At 45.0% G+C, this 17,432-nt stretch overlaps 1 protein-coding gene across 4 annotated transcripts in view; it reads right to left on the bottom strand.

The window, feature by feature from the left end:
* Positions 1–17,432, bottom strand: part of METTL15 (methyltransferase 15, mitochondrial 12S rRNA N4-cytidine) — a 560,008-nt gene that overhangs the window by 457,017 nt on the left and 85,559 nt on the right. For all 4 annotated transcript variants that reach the window (XM_063944421.1, XM_063944422.1, XM_063944423.1 and 1 more), the window contains exon 2: positions 3,565–3,751. In XM_063944421.1, the coding sequence (XP_063800491.1) occupies positions 3,565–3,747 (183 nt within the window). In that variant the 5' untranslated portion in view covers positions 3,748–3,751. The remainder of the gene's footprint in view (positions 1–3,564; positions 3,752–17,432) is intronic.

Here is a 17,432-nt window from a genome sequence, read left to right as displayed (position 1 = left end):
ATACTGGCTGCTTTATTTTTACACTGCAATTTAGATTTCAGTTTGAACACACCACACCCAAATCTAACTCTCTCTGCACATGTTATATCTGTCCCCCCTACAGTGCACATGGTTTTGCCCATCTGCTAACAAATTTGGTGCTACGATCAGGTCTGAATAAGTCTTTTAGTGCATGTAACAGTAGTAGTAGTAGTACCACAACTCGCAAACAGAGGCCATGGTCTGAGCCTTTCCTTGCTACTGTGTGTATGTGTATGGCAGCTTGCCAATTTTACATTTTTCTGCACGGGTTCGCGGCGCTTATCATGCCGGCAGTCAGAAGACCGACAGCAGGTTGCCGATGGTCAGGACCCCGACACCCATAAGTATACTAACTTTCTCCCCCTACTTCCCTAAGTTTAACCCTCCCTACGTGCAGCCTAACTGTCCCCCTTTAGTGCCTAAACCTAACCGTCCATTAGTGCCTAACCGTCCCCCCTTAGTGCCTAACCCTAACTGTCCCCCTTAGTGTCTAGCCCTAACCGTCCCCCCTTAGTGCCTAACCCTAACCGTCCCCCCTTAGTGCCTAACCCTAACCGTCCCCCCTTAGTGCCTAACCCTAACCGTCCCCCCTTAGTGCCTAACCCTCCCTTCTAAGTGCTTAGTGTTCATTCTAGCACCCTGCACATGTCACAACCCCTGCAGTTCCTCCTTCCTGTCTGGGGTGTTGCTCTCTGCTCTGGTGCTTCTATCACACTCTGGTCTTTATCGCAGCACTGAGATAAAGACCAGCTCACAACCTCTCTCTACACTCTGTGTGAAATGATCACAAGGGAGGGACTCATATGCAATCAGAAACACGCAAGATCTGAAATTTTCTAGATAATTGCATTTTGCCTCTTTTTGAGATTCGAGTTTAGTGGGAAGACCCAAGTCAGGGCTGTTAGGCTATGGTACACTCTGTACCTGTCTCCTTCTGTGTATCAGTCAATGGGTGCATCCCCTAGTGTTAGACCTCTAGTGACAGGAGTCACTCGGAGGCGGAGTAATATGATGTTAATTCCTGTTCCTCCATCTCAGAGAGAGTGAGGAGAGTGTGACACACTGAGAGACTGAGAGACAGAGTCCTAGTGTGTACAAGTGTGCAGAGCTGAGACTGGGAGCAGATCTCAGCTACAGAAACTCACAGTATTTCCAGTGCATGCAGGAAGTCAGACTCGCCACCACAGACATCTCCTGATAAGTACCACTCCCCAATGCTGTTACCTTGTGTGATATATGGGCTCCTGATTACCACTATCAGTGTTACATCTGAGTCACCTGCGTACATTAAATAAACCTGCATTACTGCTTAAGTCATAAAGTATGTGGACCGCCGTCACTGCACCAGATAGCCCAGTACACTCTGCCAATAAGGGCACGGTTACACTGATAACCCCCAAGTTTGGACATGTTCAGATTTCCATCTAAATAGGTTTTGCATCCATGCGCACCTCTGGGATATGATATATCAGTCAAATACAGAGTAACACAGTGGTAATCTCAAACCATAAAGTTCGTTTATTGGACACAAGATCTTCAAGTGGTTTTCCTCCTCTCTGTGATGTGCTTTTATGAGAGATTGGTACCCCCCTGTCTACATAGAAGAGAACAAGAAGGGCATATATAGTGTGATAAAGTATTAAAACAACTTTTATTTCGTCCACAATGTCCATAAAACTCAATTCATATAAATATAATCCACCAATAAAGTGCCAATGTGCATACCGGATAGAGTGGGGTGTTCAAAATGCCCACCCAGAAAAGCGTGATGGTAAAAAAACACAGTTCCTCCCCGGGATCAGGATACTGCAGCAATTCTGGAATGGGACGTCTCAATCCTTCACACTAGAAGACTGGTAGGTCAATCTAGCCACCAACGCCACCAAGTCCGGAGTCCACCCTACTAATCTAGCACTATCTCCTCTCTCCCCCTCACACGCACTATGCGACGTTCTTCCGGTTATTGAGCCGCACTAGTAGGAATTTCCCCGGCTCGTGGGGCACACACGTCACTTCCGCTTTCTAAAGCCGGAAGCACGTATCGCATCCTGTGTTGTGTTTCAGGTACGCTTATACAGTATGGTAATGTTTAAGTTTGTAAGCCTATGTGCCTATGGATAGAAGGGAGATCAAATAAGAGGGAAATGGTACTTAATTAAGTTGGATCTGGCCTGGACCAATCAGGTCACATGTAAGGGGATATAATGGTAGTAACCCCAGTCCAGCACACACCTTAATAAAGGCTCCTGGATGAGCAGAAACGCGTTGGTGGCCAGATTGACCTACCAGTCATCTAGTGTGAAGGATTGAGACGTCCCATTCCAGAATTGCTGCAGTATCCTGATCCCGGGGAGGAACTGTGTTTTTTACCATCACGCTTTTCTGGGTGGGCATTTTGAACACCCCACACTATCCGGTATGCACATTGGCACTTTATTGGTGGATTATATTTATATGAATTGAGTTTTATGGACATTGTGGACGAAATAAAAGTTGTTTTAATACTTTATCACACTATATATGCCCTTCTTGTTCTCTTCTATGTGGACGAGTGTGTACCAATCTCTACTAAAAGCACATCACAGAGAGGAGGAAAACCACTTGAAGATCTTGGGTCCAATGAATGAACTTTATGGTTTGAGATTACCACTGTGTTACTCTATATTTGACCGATATACCATATCCCAGAGGTGCGCACGGATGCAAAACCTATTTAGACTGATTCTGTCTTTGGGGGTGAGGTGACCACCCTAGCGGCCGTTGCGGTACTATTGTTCTGAAGCGCAGTTTTCTGTCCTTTTTGTTTTAGATGTTCAGATTTCTCCAAACCACACGCACACCTCTTTAAATCTATCTTCAGGAACCCCACCGGAACCCCACCACCCTTACTGCAGTATCACATTGCAATGGAGTAACTTCTCCAGCAATACAGATGAGTCCACCGCAGCAGCGGCGCAATCACAAATGGTTTGTATCAATTAGCGTGCCCGCAGGCGAGCACTTGCACAGCATACGCACCCACAATCATTAGGATTGCATGGGTGTGTGCGCTCCCGCGAACGTGTCACAATCGCGATGTGGCTAGCCGTAATCGCAGTGGGACTACACGTGTGACCCGTTCGCCAGTAAGCTGACCACATCTTTATTTCCTTTATATAGTGTGGTTACAAAACATTTTATTTGTGTGATAAGCAGAGAAAGAAAAATCATTATCATCGCCACATATTGATAAATAGGAGCCACAGTAAGAAACAATGCAAGTTCTCTGACCATGGATCACTGGAGGGCCTAACAAAGAGGAGGTGTGGGAGGTGCATTAGGAAAAATACTGCTGCCAGTTCTGGCTGTACCATGGACTCAGATGTTGAACAAGTCCTCTCTCAGCCAAGCGTACATAATAAATGTAACTCTAAAAACCAGACTAATGAAAATGTCAAAAGTAACGTATCATGACGCAATTTTGGGTCTATTATATCATTAACAGAACATGAAACAAAAATTTTTTCTATGAATATTAAGCAGGAGAGGATCGTACTGACTAACCTGTCCTTCTTTTGGGCACAAACAGCTGATGACTTCATTAACCATTACTGGTATGTGGACAGCTCTTTCACTCTGTGCTTCTGATGAAGTTACGGTGTGCTGGTACCTCCTCGTCTCCGCAATGGAACAGCTGGTAAATCTGCAGAGTGTTCTACATATCGCTGGTCTTAGTGATGAAAGCATTGTACTACAGGAAGCAAGAAAGAATAGGACAGAATATAAACGCACATTCATGAACATCTTCAACAAGAACAAAAATAAAGAGACTTAGGAGTCTATTCATGAAGCAGTGAAAGAGTGGAGAAGTGAGCCAGTGGAGAAGTTGCCCATGGTAACCAATCAGTTGCTCCGTACAATTGTATAGTATGCAAATTATAAATGTTACTTCAAAACTGATTGGTTGCCATGGGCAACTTCTCCACTGGCTCACTTCCGCACACTTTTCACTGCTTCATGAATAGCGGTGATATTGGTACACCACTACACGGAAGGTGCTCATTTACACAATTTATCCAGGAGAAATGTGGTCCCATTACAGTAAGAAATTCATCCAAATGTTGCTCACCGTCTACTTCCTGAATCCTTGCTACAAAAGTCCAGTCAACATCTATAGTCACTGACTTATCCATTAATAAAGCACCCTATTATTTGCACTACTGTCAATGCTACAGCTTTTTCTTTTATACATAAGTAGGTTGCATTAATGAAATGAGTCCACTTTGGACAATAAAAGGGATACAATACATCAGAGAGAAACCCTATTTGAAGGATCGTTCCAAACAAGGGTCCACAGAGCAGATCTTGTATTCAAAATGGAAGTGTTCAGAATTTATCTGCCAGAATAACTTATGCTTCGGATCCAGAGATTCACTTGATTTGCCAGGTCTGCCCTAGGCTACTGTTTATCTTAAAAGACACTGGCATGTCTGCCACTGTCAATGGGATGTTCTACTAGATCCTGCTGAAGAATGCTTTGTTCAGGCAAGGAATGTGCTGTGCATTGACAGTAAGCTGCCAGCAGGAGCACCACCCTTCCCCTGACCGAATTCAAAATCGCAAGCATAGATGACTGTGCTTGCGACACTGGCTATGTGCGATTTTGGCTAACTGTCAATTTGGACTATACTTTTATACTAGATAGTCAAAACTGACTTGCCTGCAAAGTCTATCTTGGACTGCGATACCGACCTCGCGGGACAGCACATCGGTATTGCATTGAGATCTCAAGGTGACTTTCACCTTGAGATCTGCACTAACTTTCCTTGCACTTTTGACTATATAGTCAAAATCACAAGAAAATATCTCACCGTGTGTACACACCTTAAGGCCAAGGGACAAGACCGCTCAGTTGCAGAGCCATACTTTAGGCGAATAGAACATTTACATTTCATGGTGTTTTCCACCCAAAACTGAAAACCTTAAATATGAGGTTGGTAACTCACTATATAAAATTATTTGAAACTTTGGTGCTATAACTACTTGTTTTCTCACAGTACAGCATTAAATATATATTTATTTAGGTTAAAGATATAGTTTTCCTGTCTTCAACAAATGCACCTCTATGGTTGCTAAAGTGCTATGTTAGTAAAAGTCAAACCTCCAGCAGAGAGAGAGAGAGAGAGAGAGAGAGAACTTTACAATAGAGAGTAATGTAGTGACTGGTAAAATACAGTATTCTTTTGCCCATTTTAAAATACCAGTGACCAATGTATGTATGTATGTATGAAGATGTATAAAAGGCAGCCTCCAATATATAGGGAATCCAGGTGGTTTAAAATGGATGGATGCAGTAGGTATCCATTTCTTCATACAGTGACCCGGAGCAGCGCCTGGTTTCCCTCCCCGAGGACATCAAGGTACCGCCGCGCTACACCGGATAACATCACATCAGCCGGCCTTGCAGCAGCGGCAACGGTGAGAGATCAGCTGGCGGTGGGGAGGGATACCTTGAGAGCGTTGGGTTTTCAGATCTAATAACACTAACTGGGCTGGTTGGCGGCTTCTTCATTGGATGTACGGCCGCTACGTGCACTTAAACATTTATGTTTTATACCATCAGCAGTCCATTTGGAGTTACAAAAATAGCACTATACTGTGCTTAATTATCCTATATTTGGAGCTCCAGGACAGTCACTTGTGGACTCATTCATTGGTGGGCATATGGACTAAACTCAAGCAGTGGTAGCAATTGGTGCAAGTTAAGTTTTATTAATTGTATTGTTTTTAGATAAATGTAATGAAATATTTTTTTAACAAGTACTATGGTATAGCGCTCTCTTATGATACTGTGTATCTATATTTTTTTCTTCTCTTGTCTGTCACCAATACATAATACACAGTGAATACTAGCAGCTGATATACAATACAGAGACCAATACATAATACACAGTGCATTCTAGCAGTGGATATTCAATACAGAAAACATTCTATTACTACAATTACTGTATTCTGTCCTCTTATTGCTCTTACGTCCTTGTGGATACTGGGAATCCATTTAGAACCCGTACTTACGAGTGTTCAAGTTCAAGATGGAGTCTCTGAGAGCGCAGTGATCTCAGGTCTGGTGGAGGGGGAATTCCTAGTGTCTCTGGATATCAAGGATGCGTACGTTCACATTCTGATCTGGCTGCCTTATCAGGCTTACCTACGATTTGCACTGCAGGACTGCAACTACCAGTTCCAGGCCCTGCCATTTGGTCTCTCCATGGCACAGAGAGTGTTCACCAAGGTGATGGCAGAGATGATGTTTTTACTCCGCAAACAGGGAGTGAACATAATTCTGTACCTGGATGACTGATCTTCTGATAAAAGCACCGTCCAGGGAGCGGTTGTTGGACAGCATTAGCCTCTCAACCAGACTACTCCTGGATCACGGGTGGATTCTGAACTTAACAAAATCTCACTTGGAACTGACGCAGAAGCTTCCTTTCCTGGGAATGATACTGGACACAGAGTCTCAGAGAGTGTTCATTCCCTTAGAGAAAGCTATGGTAATCCAGTCGATGGTTCGGGCTGTCCTGAAGCCAACCCAGATCTCGGTGCATCTGTGCATTCGCCATCTGGGGAAAATGGTGGCCTCTTACGAGGCGCTTCAGTATGGAAGGTTTCATGCGAGGCCCTTCCAGCTGGATCTGTTGGACAAACGGTCTGGATCGCATCTACACATGCACCAGAGGATCTGTCTGTCGCCAAGAGCCAGAATCTCCCTTCTGTGGTGGCTACAGACTTCTCACCTCGTCAATGGTAGGAGGTTCGGGATTCAGAATTGGATTCTGCTAACCACAGACGCAAGCCTCAGAGGTTGGGGAGCAGTCACCCAGGGGGTGCAGTTTCAAGGAAGATGGTCAAGTTGGTACGTCATCCTTCGAACAAACATCTTGGAACTCAGGGCAATTTAGAACGCACTTCTGCAGGCCTCATCTCTACTTCGGAAAAAGGCCATTCAAGTCCAGTCGGACAATGTAACGGCGGTAACGTACATAAACCGACAGGGTGGAACGAACAGCAAAGCAACAATGCCAGAGGTGTCAAGAATTCTCCTCTGGGCAGAAAAACATGTTGTGGCGTTGTCGGCGGTCTTCATTCCGGGAGTAGACAACTGGGAAGCAGACACGACCTGCACCCGGGGGAGTGGGGTCTCCACCCAGAGGTGTTCCGATGGTTGACATGTTGGTGGGGATATCCACAGATCGACATTATGGCCTCTAGACGCAACAAAAAGCTCAAGCGGTATTGTTCCAGGTCGAGAGACCCATAAGCAGTGGCGGTAGAAGCTCTGACAACTCCGTGGGTCTACCAGCTGGTGTACGTGTTTCCTCCACTTCCTCTGATCCCAAGAATTCTAAAGAGAATAAAAAAGGAAAAGGTTCAAGCAATCCTCATTGCTCCGGATTGGCCTCGAAAGGCCTGGTAAGCGGATCTTCTCGGGATGATGATCAAAGATCCGTGGCCTCTACCTCTTTGTGAGGATCTTCTGCAACAGGGCCCGTTCGTCTATCAAGACTTACCGCGGCTATGTTTCGCGGCATGGAAGTTGAACGTCTGATTCTAGCCAGGAGAGGGATTCCTGACAAAGTCATCCTGACTATGATCCAAGTCAGGAAGGCCCTGCTTGGATCATATGTCTAAACATTACCACCGTACATGGAAGTAGTATGTCTCTCGGTGCGAGAGCAGACAATATTCCGCGGTGAAACTTCATCTGGGACGTCTCCTGCTTTTACTGCAATCGGGAGTGGATGTGGGCCTACGCCTAGGCTCAATTAAATTCCAGATTTTGGCCTTGTCTATTTACTTTAAAAAACAATTGGCTTCTCTCCCTGAGGTCCAGACATTTTTGAAAGGTGTTCTGCACATCCAGCCTCCCTTTGTACCTTCCACGGCACCTTGGGATCTCAATTTGGTGCTGCAGTTCCTCCAATCGGACTGGTTTGAACCGTTACAGGAGGTTGACGTAAAGTACCTTACGTGGAAGACAGTCACACTGTTGTCCTTGGCTTCAGCAAGACGTGTGTCGGAGCTAGAGGCGTTGTCTCACAAGAGCCCCTACTTAATTTTCCATGAGGACAGAGCTGAACTCAGAACTCGTCAGCAATTTCTTCCTAAATTGGTGTCCGCGTTTCACATCAACCAACCTATTGTGGTTCCGGCTGTTACGGACACCTCTACTATTTCAAAGTCTTTGGATGTTGTGAGGGCTTTGAAGGTGTACGTAAGGAGGACAGCTCGTCACAGGAAATCCGACTTGCTGTTCATTCTCTATGATCCCATTAAAATTGGGTGTCCTGCTTCAAAGCAGTCTATTGCACGCTGGATCAGGCTCACTATCCAGCATGCTTATTCCACAACAGGATTGTCGGTTCCAAAATCTGTACAGGCCCACTGTAATAGGCCGGTGGGTTCTTCTTAGGCGGCTGCCCGGGGTGTCTCGGCTTTACAACTCTGCCGAGCAGCTACTTGGTCAGGTTCGAACACGTTTGCAAAGTTTTACAAGTTCAATACTTTGGCCTCTAAGGACCTTCAGTTTGGTCAATCAGTTCTGCAGGAACCTCAGCATTCTCCCACCGGTTTGGGAGCTTTGGTACTTACCCATGGTACTAAATGGATTCCCAGTATCCCCAAGGACATAAGAGAAAATAGATTTTAATTAGCTACCGGTAAATCCTTTTCTCGTAGTCCGTAGGGGATATTTGGCGCCCGCCCGGTGCTTCATTCTTCCTGCACTGTTACTTAGTTAAGTATTCTAGTTTGTTCAGCTGTTGCTGTTCATGTTTCAAGTTTGGTTAGCATAGCTTTCCTATTGTTCTGTGTGTGCTGGTTTGTAATCTCACCACTTTCCTTATCTATCCTCTCAAAGCATGTCCGTCTCCTCAGGCACAGTTTCCTAGACTGAGTCTGGTAGGAGGGGCATAGAGGGAGGAGCCAGCGCACCACTATCAAATTCTTAAAGTGCCCAAGGCTCCTAGTGGACCAATCTATGCATCCTTGGTATCCAGAGACACTAGGAATTCCCCCTCCTCCAGACCTGAGATCACAGCTCTGAGACTCCATCTTGAATTTGAACATTCGTAAGTACAGGTTCTAAATGGATTCCCAGCATCCGCTACGGACTACGAGAAAGAATTTACCAATAGGTAAGTAAAATCCTATTTTTGCAGTGTCAGTGTTATTAATCTACAGTATATTACAATGCACTACCTGGAAATCAGTGACTGCTTTCCATCTGTCCATACTAACCCCTCTTAGATCCACCCCTATTCTACCATCCTCACCTGTCCTCATTCTTCCCAATCCTACTTGCACAATATTTTTGCCACTTCAACCTGTTCTATTCTGTAATGTCCCAGTTCATGTTACACTCCTATAACTTGCTCATCCTGCCCACTGTAACCCACATAGTGCACCCATGGTGGCTGCTTCGAATGGTACTTGCATAAGCAGGATAAACAACATGTCGAACTATTTATGCATTGAAAAACTTGTTAGCTGCTTCTCATTTTTAACTTTGTATGACTATCTGGCACATTGTAACCCATGTATTGCACCCAAGATTGCTGCCCTGCCTGGTATACACTTGTGGAAAATAAACAAAGCATGGTCCTAATGATTTTGTAGGGATCGTGTATCTTGCATAGTATTTTGTATCTTCCCATTATGTGTCATCACTCCCTGGTATTGGCTATTCCGCCCATTTAATCATATGCAGTGTACCCAAGATGGCTGCCGCATCTGGCTGTCTCGTCTGGAACCTAGGGTATCTGGATGATAGATAGACAGCGTCTAGTTAGACAGTCAATAGATAGACACCATATGTTAGACATTAGGTCGACAGGGTCAAATGGTCAACATGAAAAAGGTAAGACAGTTCAAAAGGTTGACATGGTTTAAAGGTTGACATGAAAATAGTTTACAAAAAAAGGTAGACAGATTTTTTTTCAATTTTACACGTTTTTGGCCTATTTCATACATTCTCTATCGATGTCGGCATAGAGTTGGTTATAAACCCTGTGGTGAGCGCAGCGAGCCACCGAGCTCGAAGCGTGGCAAGCGAAGCGAGTCCCACGAGGGGATGTCTTTCTACAATTGGTGGTCCCAGATGACAAAACTATCCACACAAACCACAGAAATGCAAAAAAAAGTTGTCTACCTTTTTTTATGTCGACCATGTTCATGTCGACCTTTTGACCCTGCCGACCTTTTTCATGTCTACCTTTTGACCATGTCGACTATTTGACTGTCTAATATGTGGTGTCTATCTATTGACTGTCTATCTGTTATACCACACCCGAACCTACATGGGTAAAAATCCTTGGAAATCGATAAGCTTAAACAACTGCCTCCCCTCGGTATCATGTGCATGGTTTCTCTATTTTCTGAAAATCTTAATGCCTGTTTCAGAGGTGGATGCTGCTGGCGGAATTGAGGGAGCAATAATATGCAAAAGCTATCTTGAGCTCTAAGGGGGGAATTAAATTGTTTTATCGCACCCGATCTCCCGTCTAAAGTGATGAGAGCTCTCAGGGCTATATTCAATTGCCCCCACTTATTGCGCCAAGTAGAGACGGGTTTAGGCGCACAAAGCACCTAATCCCGACTAAACCAATGGGCTCGAGCGGGAAAAGACCCGTTTGGGCACCGCAAACGGGTCTCTTTACGCGCATGCAGCTCGTCACCTCCGGGAGTAGCGAGCGGAAATGAACTTCTCGCGCATGTCGGCAGCAATATTTGAATAGCTGCCAGCGGGCTGCACAGGTACGGGACTATGGGGTACATTTACTAAGCAGTGATAAGAGCGGAGAAGTGAGCCAGTAAAGAAATTGCCCCATCAACCAATTAGCAGCTCTGTATCATTTTATAGTATGCAAATTATAGATGTTACTTCAGTGCCGATTGGTTGTCATGGGCAACGTTTCCACTGGCTCATTTCTCCGCACTTATCACTGATTAGTAAATATCCCTCTAAGTGTCTGAATTCTATGCAAACATAAAACGCCTTGAGTGCTATCGGAGAAAAGAGCTATATAAAAAAAAAAGTTATTAGTATTACTGACAAACAGTAAAGAGCCCAATACAATACAGAGAGCATTCTAGTAGCCAATATACAATAAATACACACAGTTACAATATTTTGCAATGGAAACTGATAAGGTTGATGCGAAGAGAAGACATTTAAAGTGTTATTATTTTATATCCGATAATATTGAAGTTTTCTTTTTTCACTCGGGCAAAAACGTATTCAATCACATCATTCCATTTATCCTACTAAACATGACAGCTTTCCATTCATGGTTAAGCAAAAACTGCACAGTGTCGGTAGCAAAGATATCATTTCAGCAAGCCTCATCTGATAAGGAATAGGTTAAAAAAAAAAGACAGCACATAAATAGGCTAATAAATTAAATTACCAAAGAAAAGTTAACAGCAGAAATTCAATTATACATTTACAATTAGGATTTAACAGTAGACAGTGAGTCATCTTTCTCTTTCATTCGAGAAAATGTAGCTAGGGGATATGCATATTTTTAAAGCAATATAAGAAACTAGCAGTAAAGGATAATTACCATTAACCCTCAGAGGTTACACAAGAACTCTTGACTTATATAATGCATTCTTGGTACTTTAAGTCGTATCTTGCACATGTGCAGAGATAAAAACAGGTCACGCAACACCCATCTGAGCCTCACACTTGTGACATTCCACTAATGGCTTTCACTGTATGGGTTTATTTACATCTTGCCTAAGGCCAGGGTTAATTAGCAATTAAGCTTGCCTCTCCTACTCAACACTGTCTGGATGGGCCACTGCAGAACTATCTGATCGCTGGGGTCCAGGCTTGGAGGTGGGTCATAGTTGCCTACCCTCCCTCATTCTGCAGGAGACTCCCTGAAATAGCAGCAATCTCCCTCACTCCCTGAATAGTCCATCAATCTCCCTGATTACACCTTATACCCATTATGTAGCGGTTACATTCTTGGGGAAAAAGAGAAATCAGCGATACATACTTTCAAATGGGCTCATCAGTGACATATCCCTGCATTGGTTATAAGGCACAGTGGGGTAGATGTATTAACCTGGAGAAAGCATAAGGAAGTAATAAACCAGTGATAAGTGCAAGGCGATAACGCACCAGCCAATCTGCTCCAATATGTAAATTAACAGTTAGGAGCTGATTGGCTGGTGCGTTTCTCACCTTGCACTTATCACTGGTTTATCACTTCCTCATGCTGTCGCAGGTGAATACATCTGCCCCAGAGATCCCTATGGCTACATGCATTTTAAATAAGATTTCTCGTGGCCACTTACAGTATATGGAAACTTTGGGGCTCATTTGCATTTGGATGTAAGTCGTTTTTATGACACGCCACCCAGATGTAGCAGTACACACCCGCGCTGATAGGTGTCACTTTCACATCTCCCTGAAATGCTTTTTCAAAAGTAGGCAAGTATTAGGTGGGTGCATTGTTCTGCAAGCTGAAATATATATAAAAAAATACTTATAAGGGAGCTAACTATGACACGTCCTGCTATAGAGGAATGTAGGACCACATTAACAATGGGGCGGATGGCGATACAGCTCCAGGCCTCCACATAAACATAGGCCCATCATCATGGCAGCATGATGAACACTAGCCACCGGCTGGCCATAAATCGTAACTACTAAGATTGCATCTCTATTTTTCTCAAAAAATTATGCAATTTTTTTATATTTTCACATATAGGGAGACATTGGAGCTGATAGTGTAGGGGGTGTACACGCCCTCATGGCTCTGGCCACTCCCACACAGCACTGAATTACGCTGTGCCCATTAGCCAGATACTGCCCTCTAGAGCTTTAAATGGTTTCTCATTACACATTTGTATTCGGCTACTGGGATCCGGTCAGCATACCAGTAATAAGCTGGTAGTCAGAATACCAACTGGTACACACTGGTCAAAAAAACGACGCCGGGTTCCCGACAAGTATCACAATGCTAGTGCCGGAAACCCGTCTGCCAGCATCACAATCGTAAGCATGCCAGGTGGGCTAGGGTCAGGCTGCTGGGGAGAGGTCAGGTTTAGGCTGATGGGGGGGAGGGGGAGAAGGTTAGGGTTAGATTGTGGAGAGAATTAGGTTTAGGAATTAAGAAGGGGGGGCGTTAGGGTTAGGCACTAAGGGATGAGGGTTAGGGTCAGGCTGCAGTGAGGGTTAGGGTAAGGTAGTGTGGAGAAAGGGTTAGGGATGGGGGGATAAACGGGGAGGGTTAGACTACTTACCTAGCAAGTGTCGGGATTTTGCGGGTCGGCATCCCACTGTCAGTATTTTGACAGCCGGCATCCCAAGTGCCGGGATCCCGATACCATCCCTGGCTACAAGACATAAACATGTATAAAGTGCGTGCGGCACACAGAACCATGCGTCACTTTTCAAAGGTATAAAAGAACTTTAATTAACTAACTGACATTAAGGGCACGATTCAATTCGAAGACAGTTGAATAGCGCCAGGAATTAGCTCCCAGGGCTATTCAGTACAGCACCCTGTGACATCGGATGACAGGATTTCTCATCACAGAGAGGTGCGAGCAGAAATCCAACAAAAGTACCGTCACAATGCTGATTCCTACCCTTAGCGCGGCAGAAACAACGCCGGGCCCTTAAGTTGGAGAATGCCAGTTCTCCCGACAAAACACCCCGTTTAGTCTGGGAGAATGGCCATTCTCTGACTTACCACAGCGCTGTATTGAAGCGCCCCGTAAGCTAGTTCCCGGCGCTATTCCACTGTCTTGGAATTGAATCGTGCCCAAAGTATCTGGGAAGAAGACATCCTAGACAGTGGTCCACAAACTGAAAAACAGGGTGGAGCAGAGAAACGGGCAATTTAAAAAAAATTGTTTTTTTTGGGTAGGGAAATGGTGGGGGGGGGGGGGGGTGATTACTTTACCCAACATCCTCTTTTCCACATCATGCTACTTTGCAGTGGCGTCACTATGGGGGTCACACCCGGGTGTCACCCGCTGAGGGGTAACACCAAAATGCCGGCTCCTCCTCAGTGACAGGAGCCAGGTACTGCACTGTAAGTACATGCAGCATTCTGCTCCTGTCAGAGTGTATTATTAGTATTTATGAACAGTTTCTTATGTAGCGCAGCAAATTCTGTTGCGCTTTACAGCTGGGTAGGAACCCACACTGCAGACAGACAGTCTCCAGGGTGCAGCCCAGCCTCTCTGGGATCTCCAGAGTGATGATAATGGGGGCCGTGCTGTGAGGCCACACACCCTTCCTGCAACATTACGTTACTCTCGGCATGTGACTTTTTTTTATGAGGGCATTTAAAAAGCAAAATGTGATCTCATCACCCGCCCAATACTGAAGAGCTGAAAGAAAAAATTTCATCAAGAAATTGCTGGAATTTCTTTGGAGATTCTACGCCATGTTATAGGAAACATGCGTGGAAGATTAGAGGAATACCTGCGCAGAGACGGAGGTCACCCCGAGGGTGTGTTCTTCAAGAAATAATCGCCATGCTAGGTACTTTAATGGTGGGTACCCACTAGGCGATGTGCTCTGTGAGCGACGTCGCCTAGTGTGTTTCCTTCCCTGCTGAGGCGGTCGTCGGTAGTGCATACACACTGAGTGATATGCAAACGATATGCCGCAGCCGGGCATGGAGTTTTTGGATGAACATCAAAAATTGAGCTGCAGCGAGGATCGTTGGGCAACGTACACACTAGTCGATATGGTAAACAACGTCGCTCAGGAACGGCTAAATGAGCGACGTCGTTTACTTTGTGTGTACCCACCTTAAGGGTCTCAAGCGCCCTACACACTGGGCGATGGTCACTGGCGTTTCTATAATGGGAGCAGTGTGTGCGGTGCACACGTGCCCCTAAGTCCAGAGGGACTGCACCCATTTTCTAAATACTCACCCCTCCGGAGTCCCGCGACGACGTCCACGGCGGTATTAAAACTCTGTGAAAATGGCCCAGCGGACATTTTCATGGAGTTCTGTACATGCGCAGTAGAGAAATCTCAGGGAAAATGGCCGCCGCACCATTTTCCCGGAGATCTGCGCATGCGTAGTAGAGTCTGAGCGCTCTAGTGCTCAGACTCTCAGCGGTGCCGGCAGAGAGGAGGGGGCCCGAATGGAGGAGGCAGCACCCGGGTCTCCTCCTCTCTTAAAGCACCCCTGAAATTAGCGATATATCATGTATATTGTTTAGTGTGTTGGCACCGACAATGAACGATGTGTGTACCCGCAGTTGTTCATTGTTGGTTTCCCGTCGTTTTGCACTGCAAAACAATTTGGACGATAACAATCAACATTCAGATCGTTCATCGTTCAATTGCTGCCGTCGCCCAGTGTGTAGGGCACTTAAGTTTAAGAGACTTTCATTTGGCAAACACAAATTGTTTATTTAATAACGGAGTTTTTATTTGTCCCACCTTAAATTACATTTAAATGTTAGAAAACCTAAAATAAACTTGGCTTCATTTTCAAACAGTTTCCAAACAGGTGGCAGTATTAATCAGCCCTCCAATTAACCAGCATCAAACAGTACGTCAAAGAAACAAGCAGACAAATGGATTCATAAGACAGAGAAAGGATTTTTCTGGTGCTGCATGATTCACTACCTAGCAGCAAAGCAAAGTCACACCTTTTAATTATATATAAAATGTACTATGGAACATGAATTATTCACGTTTTTGGCAGGTCGGAATGCATGATGCACAAGTCATTATTTAATATTGCTGCTGCTGTTTATTAAATATAATTCAGGTTTTAGATGCAAGTGAAAAAGAAATTAAATGTACTCTAGCAAATGTGTGTGTGTGTAGAGAGAGTGAGAGGTCTGCGCCGCGGAAACATAGCACAGAGACCAATTGACAGCTAAGCCCAACTTGCTTGGAAATTCACCTGCAAAGTGGGATCTATCAGCTGCTGTGCTCTATACTGCATATACCACCCCCGTACCTCAATTTATAGTTCAAACACCAAACTTCCATTCATTAACAAAGCTAGCAAACTGCATTTGTATTGCTTCACCTCACTCCCACTTACTGCAGCAAACCAATTACTCAATTTCATTATTTTGTGTTTTGGCATGTGTTGAAGTTCTCCATACTGCTGGCTGTTCTTTAGTATCCACACCTGATAGAACTTCACGGTCTGAACACCACTAACAAGTCTACTGCAGCACAGCGTCTCCCAACTCCAGTCCTAGTGGACCTCAAAAAGTTCACTTTTTACAGATATCCTCAGAGTCGCACGTAAAAATAAGATTTTACTTACCGATAAATCTATTTCTCGTAGTCCGTAGTGGATGCTGGGACTCCGTAAGGACCATGGGGAATAGCGGCTCCGCAGGAGACAGGGCACAAAATAAAAGCTTAAGGATCAGGTGGTGTGCACTGGCTCCTCCCCCTATGACCCTCCTCCAAGCCTCAGTTAGGATACTGTGCCCGGACGAGCGTACATAATAAGGAAGGATATTGAATCCCGGGTAAGACTCATACCAGCCACACCAATCACACCGTGCAACTCGTGATCTGAACCCAGTTAACAGTATGATAAACGCAAAGGAGCCTCTGAAAAGATGGCTCACAACAATAATAACCCGAATTTTTGTAACAATAACTATATACAAGTATTGCAGACAATCCGCACTAGGGATGGGCGCCCAGCATCCACTACGGACTACGAGAAATAGATTTATCGGTAAGTAAAATCTTATTTTCTCTGACGTCCTAGTGGATGCTGGGACTCCGTAAGGACCATGGGGATTATACCAAAGCTCCCAAACGGGCGGGAGAGTGCGGATGACTCTGCAGCACCGAATGAGAGAACTCCAGGTCCTCCTCAGCCAGGGTATCAAATTTGTAGAATTTAGCAAACGTGTTTGCCCCTGACCAAGTAGCTGCTCAGCAAAGATGTAAAGCCGAGACCCCTCGGGCAGCCGCCCAAGATGAGCCCACTTTCCTTGTGGAATGGGCTTTTACTGATTTTGGTTGTGGCAATCCTGCCACAGAATGTGCAAGCTGAATTGTACTACAAATCCAACGAGCAATCGTCTGCTTTGAAGCAGGAGCACCCAGCTTGTTGGGTGCATACAGGATAAACAGCGAGTCAGATTTTCTGACTCCAGCCGTCCTGGAAACATATATTTTCAAGGCCCTGACAACGTCAAGCAACTTAGAGTCCTCTAAGTCCCTGGTAGCCGCAGGTACCACAATAGGTTGGTTCATGTGAAATGCAGAAACCACCTTAGGTAGAAATTGAGGACGAGTCCTCAATTCCGCCCTGTCAGAATGAAAAATTAAGTAAGGGCTTTTATATGATAAAGCCGCCAATTCTGACACACGCCTGGCTGAAGCCAAGGCTAACAGCATCGAC

Source organism: Pseudophryne corroboree, chromosome 11 (assembly GCF_028390025.1).
Source record: "Pseudophryne corroboree isolate aPseCor3 chromosome 11, aPseCor3.hap2, whole genome shotgun sequence".
Classification (NCBI taxonomy): domain Eukaryota; kingdom Metazoa; phylum Chordata; class Amphibia; order Anura; family Myobatrachidae; genus Pseudophryne; species Pseudophryne corroboree.
This window is presented reverse-complemented; position numbering and strand designations above follow the sequence as displayed.